A 13,106-nucleotide genomic window follows, 5' to 3' on the forward strand; every position below is an offset into this window, starting at 1 on the left:
CCAGGAATCTTTAACAGGACGAGACAAATACAGATTAATAGAAAGAAGTCACCAAGAAGGAAAATGTGTAACTGTTCTTTCGGCTTCCAGCGAAAATCATCTGGCAGATACCAGGTTGATTTGGGAGTAGACCTGTGAAATTTAAAATCTGTTTCATGGTATCAGTGCTGCTTTTAACTATTGAAATGAAATGTTGCTAGTGATTGCAATGATTCGGTTATGAATACTTTTGTATATCAAATCTAAAGGCTCTACTAAAATGACTTTTTTCTTGCTAAAACTCCTAAAGCTGAAGATTAAAAGAAATCCCTAGGAATTCTGGACCCATAAAAAAGAAGCACAAGTGAATATTTTATTAATAAATCCCTTTAAAGCAATTAAAAAGTGCAAAATTATGTTAGGCCCCAACCAAAGAGTTAGTATTTCCAGCCATAAAGACTCATCTTATCAATGAATCACATGAAGCCTTATAACTTTGTCCTGATGCATGGATCTCTGAGAACTTCATAATGAAAGGCATAAAGATGGTTATTTTAGTATCAGCAGTTCAAATTTTTTGGCCTGCTCTTTCATCCTAGTCACATGAAATTACTGATCTTCAAGAGAATGCAAAACACTTGAAGTAAGACATCTTCCTTTATTCACACCAGACCAAGGATTGATCTCCATCAGCACCTTGTTTCCAGCAGAGGCAGCCATGAAAACATACAAAGCAAAGAATAAGAACAAGACAAGCACATACAACATCCCCTCCTGCTATCATCCACGCTCCAACCACTTTCAGTTCAGGTTACTTCCTGAGACAGATGTGATTTTGTGTATTTAATATCCCTCAGTAGACTCATCTTCAAGGTACCTCATTAGCATCCCCTTGAGCCTATCTAAACTTTCATAAAGAAAATAAGATTCTAGTTTATGAGATCTGTGGAGTTTCATAAGCCAGTGAACATGGCTGTATCTAAGGTTTAACTCTTTGCATCCACAATTTTGATGACAAATGCATGCAGAATGCTTTGATTAATCTCTCTTTAAAAAAAGCCTCAGAGTCTGTTGTAGAATAAACTAAAGTTGCAGATTGTCAGTGAAATAAGTTTTACAATACCCTGTTTTTGTAAAATGCTCCACTTCTCTAAAGCACTTCTCTGTAGTGCCAACAAGCCTGCAAGTCAAGTTTGTGATTATGCTAACATTTGTCTGAACAGACACCATTATTCTCAACAAATGCAGAGAAAGAACCAGAGCAGCAGTGAACTTTCCTATCTTCTTTATTGATTTTTATGAGTGAGTGCATGCACAGCTAAGCAGCAGAATACATTACCTAGCAGACAAAATGAGAGGTTAGAAAGTTCTGATGAACAGCTAGCCAAATGTTCTACAAAACCAAGATTTCTATTTTTAAGAATCAACCCTTTAATACTGTTAAATCCTGACTTCATACCCCCAAGAATGACAAAAGGTAGACTGTTTCTAAAAATGTAAGAAAAAGCATGGCATTTAAGACCAAAGGTTTATTTACTGTCCCAAGTGGCAGAAGCATAGAAAAAGAAAATGCAATTGTGGAATCTCTCAAGCCAAGAAGGAGCCAAAAGGATCATTAAGACCAAATGACTACCTAAAACTAAGCCATACGACTAAAGGCATCCTCCAAAATCTTCTTGAACTCTGATGAGCATGGTGCCATGACCACTTCCATGGCAGCCTATTCCCATGACTGACCACTCAGTGAAGAATCTTGTCCTAGTGTCCAGTCTGACCTACCCCTGATGCAGCTTCACATCATTTCCATCTATCTTGTCACTGGTCACCAGAGAAAGGACATCAGCATCTCCCTCTCCACTGACCACCTCAAGGAAGCTGTAGACTGTGATGAGGTCACCTTTCAGCCTTTTCTTCTGAGTTTAACAAATCAAGCTGCTCCTCCAAAGTCTTGCCCTTGAGGCCTTTCACCATCAATTTATCAATACTGCTAGATTATCCATTAAATCTACTAGAAGTAAGTCTTAAATTATTCAAGAACACCTTTTAAAGAATGAAAAAATCCTTGAGAAACAAGCGTGCTAATCTGCATAGTGTGGTCATTTATTGCTAACTAATTACAATTTTTTTTCAATCTTTCATCATCCCATAGAATAGGAGTGGGATAATTTTACCATGCATTTCATATAATAACAAGCAATACAAAATTGCAGCCTTCAGGAAAGGCAAACTACATGTTTCTTTGCCTTGAAATAGTAAAAGTACGCATGAGTATCATCACCTATATACAAGGCATAAAATTTTCATAGGAAAAATCAGCCACTAATGTGGCATTTGGACCTATTTTGGGATATTTATGCAGTGAAGACAAAGCCCTAAGGAATAAGAGTGCAGCAGTGGCTTCCAGTGGTTGCAGTAGTGTATGGGTATAAACAAAGCCTGTGGAAAAAGGTGGTATCATCTTTTACAGTTCAACAAATGCAGCTAAAAAAAATTATATTCAGGAATACAGTGTCTTCTCTAATCTGAAGCAGTGAGTTCCAGTTAAATACAGGGAACATGAGACCAAGATGCAAAGCAAGAAACAGGAATGAGAATACTGTCATAACATAACCAGCTAATGTTACATAAGCAAAATGCAGCCTGTGTCCCACATGAGCTAATGACTTCATCTTCTCCCTCACTGAAATTCCCCCCTCTACCACACAGGCAAGAAATTTCTTTCTGTCTCCAGTCATTTCTATGATTAACCCAATACAGTTCAGGACAGGGTTTCAAGATGCAAAAGCCTTTGGCAGCAATAGCAGGAATACTCCTGTACCACTCAACTCTTGTTTCTCCCTACCCTTGTGCCCTGCCTGTCAGATCCTCAATCATGAGAGCAAATATCCATATGGATTGTGCTGTGAACCACAATACCCTGTCAAAGAAGTTGAGTTTTTAAGAAGGCCAGCCAGAGCAAAAAGCATCACATTACAATTCAAGACCAGACATTCAGATGCAAGTTATGCTAGTGTCATACAGCCACTACTAGTTTCGTGGAGTCTGAAAGAAAGTAGCATATACTGCCTTGCAGCACAGGAAACCTTTGGCTGTCCTTGGGGAAGCCTGTAAATCGTTGAAATGGTCTAGACAGCTTGTCTTCCAGAAGACAGGCAGTTGCTGTGTACAGCCTAAAGTACCCTTCCATGATTTGTGCTCTCTGTTTGGAGGACAGAAGGAATTTTTAGGTCAAGGCAGACCACTGGAGCAAAACTTGATAGTGTTGTCCAAAATTCAGTGCCAATTCAGTCCAGCATACAAGTATGAAGTCACCTACTACAATGCTTCTGAAATAAGGTTATGACTGTTACTTCCCACCTCACAAATACCCTAGATGTCACCAGAGAGATCAGACACAACTCTGGCTATCAACAGTGATGTTCCCTTACCAGGAGCATCAGGCAGTGATTGTGGCCCAGGTGCACCTCAGCAAGTGTCTCATAGAAGCATTTCAGGCATACAAGCCTAGGGCTTGGGGAAAGAGCAAAATCCTGGATTTTAACTTTGTGCTGAGATACCAAATTTGTCTTGGGTACATTCAAGTTTTCAAATCTTGTCAAGGATCTTTTCTTAGATCTAAGAAGGATTTTTATCACTGGTTTAATTTCTTACAGAAGCTTTACTAGTCACTGACATGAAAAGAGAAGCAGAGAATCCTGTGTTGGTGCCCAGTATCAGCAGTCCATACTTCTGTGTACCAAAGCTTAGGTGACAAAGGAGCAAGGACTATAAAAACAGCATAAAGATCTCAAATTCTCACTGACAGGTCAAACTATCTTTACAGATACAAGAGCTGGCAGTGTATCAAAAAAAGTGTGCTCATTCTGAAAAATTTTCAAGTGAGAAGTCCAAAACAAAGATTCCCATCTGTGTAGGCCATTAGTATTATTTGGTGTATCTTGACATAACAGCTCTGATTTTTTAAAAATATATATACATTGCACACATACACATATGTATGTACACACTAAGATCTACCAGATTTCCTCCAACTCAAGATGCACAGTCAGATCTTTCAAGGACTGGGAATACACTCTTCAGGGCAGTTCCAAAAAGGGGCAGCTCACAATTAGCAGAAAGCATGAACATCTCTGCAGCTGTGATGATGCTAATACATCCAGGTTGAGAGGAAGACAGAAAACAAAAGAGTATTTTGACTATCAAGAGAGCTGCTGATCAGAGAGAGCCATAATTCAGGTGCAGAGCAAGAAGAGGTGAAAATCCAAGCTTGTTTATTTCATGGAGAAGATTTACATATTGCACTGCAGTGTCAATACCTGCAAAACAGGTTCAGCAAGATCTGACCCAGTACATGCACCCAGTCTTTAATTTGCTAAGGCTTTGTTCATATCAGTGCACAGGATGGTACCTTGCTGGGTGCTTGTGTCACACTGACCTAACCAGGACAGAAACTATTCCAAAGAAATAATGAATTAAAATAGGATTCTCCACAGAAAGAGCACAGAGAAAACACTATCAAAGATCAACATCTTTTAATTTAGCAGCCACTGTTTACATAAAGAGATAACACAGTGACAGTAAAAGATAATCAAGATATGCAAATTTTTCCAGCTTAAGTGAACTGTATATATATGTAACAAAAGAGTAAGATTTAAATAAGGAATATGTAAGAAAGTATAACTTGTGGCCTAATGCTCCAAGAACAAATGGCTGCTCAATTACTACCTAGTCAGATGTAATCAGCAGTACATAGAAATAGCAAAATGCTTTTGCATACCTGTAGTGTCTTCCAATTCTTCCTGAAATGATTTGTCCTTCTGATATTTTTGGTCAAATCAAGGGCTTATAGTCTTTCCAGCATGCACTGATTACAGTTTGTCCAAAAGACTGTGCTAAGTGCAGTCTCTGATTAATGAAGTGGACTGACAATTTCTGATATATTTAGAGCAAGTCTAAGATGCATTTTCTTCATTGTAAATAAGATCTCCCCACAGAAAAAAAAAACAAAACAAAAACAACATTTTGTTTAGATAGCAGGAAAGTATTCTAATTCCCCTCCTATTCAGTTGTGTTTGTGTATATATATATATATATATATATATATGTATGTATGTATGTCTATTGCTCCACTATGATCATTTAAAGTGCTCCAAGACCATGCTTCCCATGTTAATTGCAAACCCTATTAAATAAAAATACTAGACCACAATTTTAACCCAGAGTTCATGGTTTCTTTAACCTAGAGTCTATGGCTTATTCTGCAAGCAAGTTCTCATACAGAGCAGATTAATGAGATTTGAATCATTTGTTTTCAATTCATACGAGCCAGGAACTAGCTACAAAGTGAGGGGGAGTAAATAGATTTTGAAGTATTAAGGAATAATGAATCATACCTATTTATTAGTCATCCTAATGAACACCTGCAAATTATTCTGCCATAAAGCTATTTTTACAAATTGGAGAACACAGACATATGTCAGTAACTAGGACAATTGAACAGTTTACTGTCAAGCAATTCTAGTAATTACTTAAATTGGTGATTAGGTACCACATCAGCTGAGATATTTCAGAGTTTCTCGAACTTCCAATATGGAAATTTACTGTGTACAATTATATTACTGAGAAATATCCATACAGTAAATAAATATACAGATGTCTTTATTTAGGAACAATAATGTATCTATATTTACTAGCTACTCTGTCTACACTGTTGAGGCTGTTTGCAGAAGGCCATTAGACTTCTAATTTGTTTTCTAGTAAAAAATGAAATTACAAGAAATGAGTGAGATTGAACAACTGAAAAAATAGCAGTATTAGGAGAGTTTTGTAGCATGCTTAGCACAAAGAGATGACAGTCCATGACTATGGCTCCCAGCAATGCTTCTTAAACACTGTAAATTTGATTTCTCAAATAAAGACAGCAAGAAAAATACTAAAATCCCTTTTAAATGCTATTTTTTCCCTATAATTTTCTTCTAAAACTATTTTTGTATTCTTGTGCTCATTTTTTTTGTTGTTGCTACAAGCTGTAGACAAGGCACAGATAGTAATTTTAAGCTTATTAGCAAAATTACATAACTTCACCCTATGACCATTTCTTGCTGTACTTAAACTGCACATATGTTTGAGCAGAGGCCATACCTTTTTTTAGAAACTTCTGATATCATTTTTAATATAAGCATATCTGGTCAAAGTTCTAATGTATTTTTAAATAAGCCTTTATTGTTGCATGTGTTAATGACAGCAATAGCCTAATTCATTTCAGGCTAGGGTACCCCACAGACAAGGCTATTTTAAAAGACACAGCCCTTCTTTTTGTTTAAGGAGAAACTGAAGTGTACCAGAGAAGTAGACCTTCCTTCAAACAGCCAGAGAAAATGCTTAATAAACCTACACTTTTCATCTTGCAGAAGGAAACTGAATAACATACAGAATAACTCAGGAAAAGCACAGCATAATTCAGGGTGAATTATTTAATGCACCATATTAATCATGTAGAGAGTTCCCTGTAGCAATTACAAAGCAAACTGAAAATAAAGAAAACAAAAAACACAGTCCAAGAATAAAGAAGGAAAGATAATACATTAGATGGAGTAAAGAAAAAGAAATGCAGATCTATCACATGGTTACAAGAGAAGAAAATATTTAAACTTTGGTTTTTCAAATGCTCCCATACATTCCTGACTTGCAGTGCCCAAAACTGGTAGCTGAATAAGCACACACAGAACTGCTCTCAAAGCAGAATAAAGAGGTAAGACACAGGGGGTCACTGTACCCCACTCCAGACCCTACAACCACACCACTCCCCATAGGCACAGGAGCAGAAGCTCCCATGTGAAAACAGTCAGTTCATGGGTAGTTACTTCCGTAGAATCATTCCCAAGCTGAGATTATTCCACAACACCTCAAAGGAAGAAAGTTTCTAGCTATGGAAAACCCAGGTACAGCAATATGGCTTGTGTAAGGCAACAAAAGATAGTGCACAGTTGGGGACACTTCACTCCTATTCCAAATTTTGCAGAAGACAGAGAATGCAGTGATAGCAGACTGTCCTCATAGCTCAGATCTCCTTAAGCAAAACAGAAGAAACTTGTGTTTTAAATTTTGAAAAGAAGCCACACTCACAGGCAATAAAATTTCTCCAACCAATACGGTGGAAAAAAACCACAGCATTCCAATAATTCTATTTCCCTGATATTCTCAACCAAGAGATGTTTTAAAAGCATCTTTTTTTTTCCCAGAAAAATAGTATTTATCCAGACAGATAGTTTTTGACTGGTTGTCAAGAAAAAGAAAATAGAGTAATTTGCATTAGAAAATACTAAGAAACAATTCTCAGATAAAAACAAAATATTTACAAACTTTCCAAGGAAAGTTTTAAAATGCGTTGATAATAGAGGTATTAAAATGCCTGACTCTCCACTGATTCATCCCTGAATGGCCACTGTTTTTAATGTCACTAAATTAAGAACATTTTCAGTTATAATTGGGGATTTGAATTTTCATCTGTGAGACTCATAAAAGACTGTTTCAGCAGAGCACTACAGTTAGATGGATGAAGGTCAAACATAAATTTCCCACTGTCCAAGTCAGACTTCTGAGAAAAGCATAGAGAACAAAATAGGTACATGCAATTCCCAGCATCCAACAGAATTATTTCTGAAAGTACTCCATCATTTTCCTAAATTTGATTTCCACTAAATCAGAGCCAAAGTGAACAAACAGTCCAACTGAACACTGAATTAATCCATTAAAAAGGTCTGGGCTTCAAACATCCACATTGTCCAGAAAATTAATTCAATAACAATCTGTGCCTCACATCTCGAACTGCAGCACTCGTTTGACAGAGGACTAAGCAGCAACATAAAGAAAATGGGAGAAATCCTCCCCTATGACAAAGTTCCTTAGCCATCATTCTTATGTTGAAGGAATAGCACATCTTTGTCACTATATATAAACATATGAAGATTTGCAAAATAACCACGCCACTGAATCCATGTCCACCATTCCGCCTGATAAATAGAAAAAGCTCAGCTCTTCAAGACTGTATCTCAGAAACCTAAGACTGACACTTTCCTTTTCCTGGAAGGAGAGAATCGTCTGTCTGAATCTTGAATAAAAAGTAGATTCTCATCAGTTCCTGAAAGGAGTGTTACTTGTGACTAAAGGCAGGTTAGAAATTGTATAAAAAAATTTAAGTGATTACCTCTCCTATGAAGACAACCATAACACAATCCAGTTTTTCTTCAGGGGACAGCTTATCAATAAGGGAGTGGAGAGTTTCTGTAAGGTAAGACTTGACTTTTCTTTTCACTGTAGGTATTCCCATTACAATGGAAACTGAAATCAAACCAAAAAAGGTACTTTCAGTGATTTCAAACACAAGAAACAAAACAAAAATCTTGCCATAAGGAATTGCTTAAGAAATGCAAAGGTTTAAAAGGTGGAGATTACAGTAATAATAAATAGCTTAAAAATATGCCACCCAGCATAAGGAGCATGACTAACAGTTAACACCAATGCTCAGAACAAACACAGCAGACAAAAAAAAACCCCAATCCTAGACATGCCAGACTATTGTGAAGGTGTGGTGGGCTGATACTGCCTGGACACCAGGTACCCACCAAAGCTGGTCTATCCTCACCTTCTAAGCTGGATAGGGAAGAGAAAATGTAAGAAAAGGCTTGTGGGTAGAAATAAGGGCAGAGAGAGATCTCTCACCAGTTACTGTCACAGGCAAAGCAGACTTGAGGAAGTTAATTTATTAACGATCAAATGAGCATAGGGTAATGAGAAATAAACCCAAATCTTAAAACATCTTTCCCTCACCCTTCCCTTCTTCCTGGGCTCAACTTCACACCTGATTTCTCTATCTCCTCCCTACCAGGAACACAGGAAATGAAGGCTGGAATTCAGTTCACCACACATGATCTCCACCATTCTTTTTTCCTCAGTGGAAGGACTCCTCCAACTCTTGCCCTGATCCAACATGGGGTCCCTCCCATGGAAGATGGTCCTCCATTAACATCTCCAATGTAAGCCCTTCCCACAGGCTTTGGTTCTTCATATACTGCTCCAGCATGGGTCTCTTCCATGGGCTGCAGTCCTTCAGGAACACACTACTCCAGTGTGGGTCCATCTCAGGGTTACAAGTCCTGCCAGCAAACCTGTTACACTGTGGGCTCCTTTCTCCATGGGTCCACAGTTGAGTTTGCCATGCAGTTACAGCACCCTTTGGCCATCCACCTGCTGTGACATGGGGTCCTCCAGAGGCTGCAGGTGGGTTGCTCCATGGGCTGCAGGACACAGCTGCCTCTCTACGTTCTTCACCACAGGCTGCAGGGGACTCTCTGCCCTGACACATGGAGCACCTCTTCCCCCTCCTTCTGCACTGACCTTGCATGGTCTGACTCCTCTCTCCAGCTGCAATTGCCCTTGTGTAGTTCCCCCCCCCGCTTTTTTTCAATCTGTTATTCCAGTGGTGCTGGTCTGGCTTTTGGTTCCACTGGACATAGGAAAAGCTGCTGGCACCCTGTTAGAGAAGCCAACCCTGTAGCCTCCCTGTTACCTGTCACACAAACCTCAATAAAATGAGAAATAATCAACAACCATGGTATTATTCAGACAAGGTGCACCAAGAGTGAATAAGCTCCCTAACTTAAGTTTAAAAATAAAATTGATATAACCATTCTTCAACACTCAAGTATTTAACTTCTCAGAAGTCATCTTTTAAAATAATAATGCTGAAAGCCTCTATTACTTTCCATGCACATGGGGTTTGGTTCTTAAAAAAAAAAAAAAAAAAAAAAAAAAAAAAAAAAAGGCCAGGACAACAGAACAGCATGGAAGTTCCTCAATGACATTCCTTATCTCTGAAATAGCACCACAAATGCAAAGCAATGCATCCCCAGCTATTATGTTATTAACAGAATCTTTCAGCAGGCCATTTGAGTTCTGTGTTGCTTAGCTTTTCCACAGTTTTTCTTCTCCACTTTACCCACGACTGGTTACATTGGGAACATTGGACAGCATTGGGGAACATTGCAGTGAAAGGATAAAACAGACTTCATGAAGTCCCAAAACACTGAATTTACTCCCTCCGTTTAATTAAATAAATCTAATTACAATTTCTATTTTGTAATTCTAAATTTCTGCCATATATTCCCTGGGGACATGATACAGACTTCACATGAAATTGTAACAGATTATTAAATTTTTCTTCCCTGAACAACAACAGCGAAATAAAAGGTATTTATAGTCAAAAAAATAAACCTGGGGCCTAAGTCCACACATTTGTCATGCAGGTATGCCTTCTGTCAAAAGAAGGAGCAATCAAATTTACGAAAGAAATGAAAAACTACAAGCCAGGAGTAACTACAACACTGAAATATTTTCCCCCTCCAATGACTGCTCAGATTTTACTGATTCCATTATACCTCATTATCTTAGTTCTCTCAACTTAATTTATACATTGAAATATACTGTTCAGAACAACAGAAACAGCAATGCTAAAATAATTATAACCATGCATGGTTGCCCCACAAATCTGAAAAGCCAAAGGGATATATCCATTAGCAGTTCAGAATCTGAAATGCATGAGCTTTGTTTCCTTTTAGCTACAAAAATATTCATCCAAACTAGATGCTTCTTAATGTGCACCTTAAGAGGGCATGGGGTGTGACTGAGATTATGCAGAAAAGAGCGAAGCTGAAACCAAGCTCCTTTCATCTCAGATTCAGCGCAAATTCCAAGGATATCAAAATCACACAAGTTAAATGAGATGTCCTTCATCTACCGAAAAATGCAGTAAATTCTTTTTCTAAAACTAGAAGATCCTCCAGACATAAAACATGAAGTAACCATCATATCAGCATACCTCCTGTCCTTCCAAGGCCAACCTGCACAGAAGGTTGAAGGCTTCCTTCATTTTTCAACAAATGAGGCAAATGGTAATAGATATTTGGCACTTGAAGAGATTTCCTGCTTGTTAGCTCTTTTAACAATTTCAGTGTCTCATCTGCAAACATACAGGAAATCAGTAATGCAGAAAACAAATCATATGAAGTTTTAAGCAACAGTAAACAGTACAAAATTCCAAGCTTGGTCTTAACTCACAGCCAGAATAAATTGTGCACTTTTCTGAGTCATTATATCTTGTCTACAAAGGAAGCCTTTTCTTATTTTGATTTTTTTAAGAAATGATGGGCAAGACTATTTTGTACCTATAACCTTGTTACAGATACAGTTAATATTTAAGCACAACCACGTAAGATTTAGTGTGAATCTACAGAAGTAAAGAATGCTCCACTTATCTGGGGGGCTGGTGGTTTTATTGGGGTTTTTTCCCAATTAATCAAATGGGAAGCCTATTTCCCTAGATAATTTTTTACTTTTGCTTACAGAGGTCATCACCATCCAGCAAATTCTACTGCAAATAACTTTTCAGAGCGACAAATACATATTGAAATACACTGCACATACAGATTTAAAATAAAACAGCATTAAACAGTTGATATTTTGAGTATTCCTGCAAAAAAAAAAAATTAATGCAAATTTAATTTAGTCCATTAGAATGGAAATATCCTATTAGATTCCATTAGAATCATTCCTGCTCTTTCTGGTGCAACTGCCTTTCAGTATGTCCAGGTGGCTCTCAAAGCTGCAAATAACAGTTTTTTAAATTACCCTGCTGTATGTGTTGACTTTCTTGCATCAAGTGTGAAAACGACTCTTTTCAAATAATAAATATGATAGCATATGGATCTTTGAAAACATATGGGCTTTATGGTATCAAGTTAAGTAAAAACCATTGTCCAGTTTTCTTGAGATAAAGTTGAGAAGTAAGAAAAGGAAAGCCAAAAGCGTAATTCCTCTCAGATTTTGAGCAGAGCTTCTACAAAGATAGATGGATTTTCTTCTGGATTTTGTTCTTTGTGTTTGGGGATTTCTGAAGTATTTCTTTTTAGGTGAAACTAAATTCCTTACCACCTCAAACCCTGCAAAAAACTTTGTAAATAGATGCCATAAGTGGATATGTCTATTTTGATAGACTCTAATTCAGGTACATTTTACTTTTCCTGTTAACATTTCTTTAATTTCATCTGCAAAACCTGGACTAAATTCTGTCCAAGTATAACAGCTCTTTGTCTGAATAAGGATCTACACAAAACAATCTGGAATTCTTTCAGCTTCAAAGACAGCAAATAGTATTATGTATACTAAAGTGTATTAAGCTCAACAAATAACCTATCTAATACTAAGTTCTGGGCACAAAAGCTCAGTAATTCAGCTGGCTTCCCATTATGGCTCTACATGGAAAAAAAGGAGGATGTCCATCCCAGCTGGGACCCAGACATGATAAAATGTTTAATGAATTAATACTTTCAGCTGCATCAGAAGAGAATAACTCCCTAAAAGTATATTGTTTATAAGCAAGCTAAGTCAATTTTAGAAACAAATGTGGTAATAACTTAATCCTAAATCCAGAATCAAAATTATTTTACCTCCTCCATGCTTTACTTTGAAAGCAAAACCACATACATGAAATAGGAAGACAAGATTTATAGACCACGCTAAATGTAACCTTTATGTGTGCAATTCCTGGAGATCCAGGGAACTGCTGAGATCAGGCCATTAGTATCAGACAGCAATTCATGAGTGGCATCAGCACTGGAGCCTATAATTATAACCATTTCCCAACAACAACAACAAAATCTATTGGAAATAGTAAATCATAGCACAAATGGAAGTGGACAACAAATTCAAAAATCTTGTTTCAGGCTTTTGAATTGCAAAACCCTTCAGGTTTCAACTCCTTATTAGACCAATACAGTGAAATTTCTGCAACCTACCAAGTCAGACCTCTTGACAGAAAATTTGTACTTATTTATTATTCATTTTCCATCCACAAAAATCAGAGCAATGAAACAGTAACAGTGTGATTTTAAAAGTTAACATCAATAGTCTGGTGAATATTGCAGTATTTTTCACTAATATTGCCAAACAGCTTTTTGTAAACCTGACTATCCATCTCCAAAATGGGTAAAAACTTAGGGAAGATTTTACAAAATTTAACCACTAGTTATTAAAAAGGCCACTTCCTATACTTTTTACAAATCATAACCAAT

General features: G+C 37.2%; 1 protein-coding gene across 1 annotated transcript in view; it reads right to left on the reverse strand.

Moving 5' to 3' along the window:
• Window positions 1-13,106, reverse strand: part of MGAT4A (alpha-1,3-mannosyl-glycoprotein 4-beta-N-acetylglucosaminyltransferase A) — a 70,201-nt gene that overhangs the window by 31,230 nt on the left and 25,865 nt on the right. Inside the window, exons 4-5 of the mRNA XM_062487872.1 lie at window positions 10,856-10,996; window positions 8,186-8,319 (exon numbers count right to left, since the gene is read on the reverse strand). Of these exons, the coding sequence (XP_062343856.1) occupies window positions 8,186-8,319; window positions 10,856-10,996 (275 nt within the window). The remainder of the gene's footprint in view (window positions 1-8,185; window positions 8,320-10,855; window positions 10,997-13,106) is intronic.

This window comes from Cinclus cinclus, chromosome 2 (genome assembly GCF_963662255.1).
Source record: "Cinclus cinclus chromosome 2, bCinCin1.1, whole genome shotgun sequence".
Classification (NCBI taxonomy): Eukaryota; Metazoa; Chordata; class Aves; order Passeriformes; family Cinclidae; genus Cinclus; species Cinclus cinclus.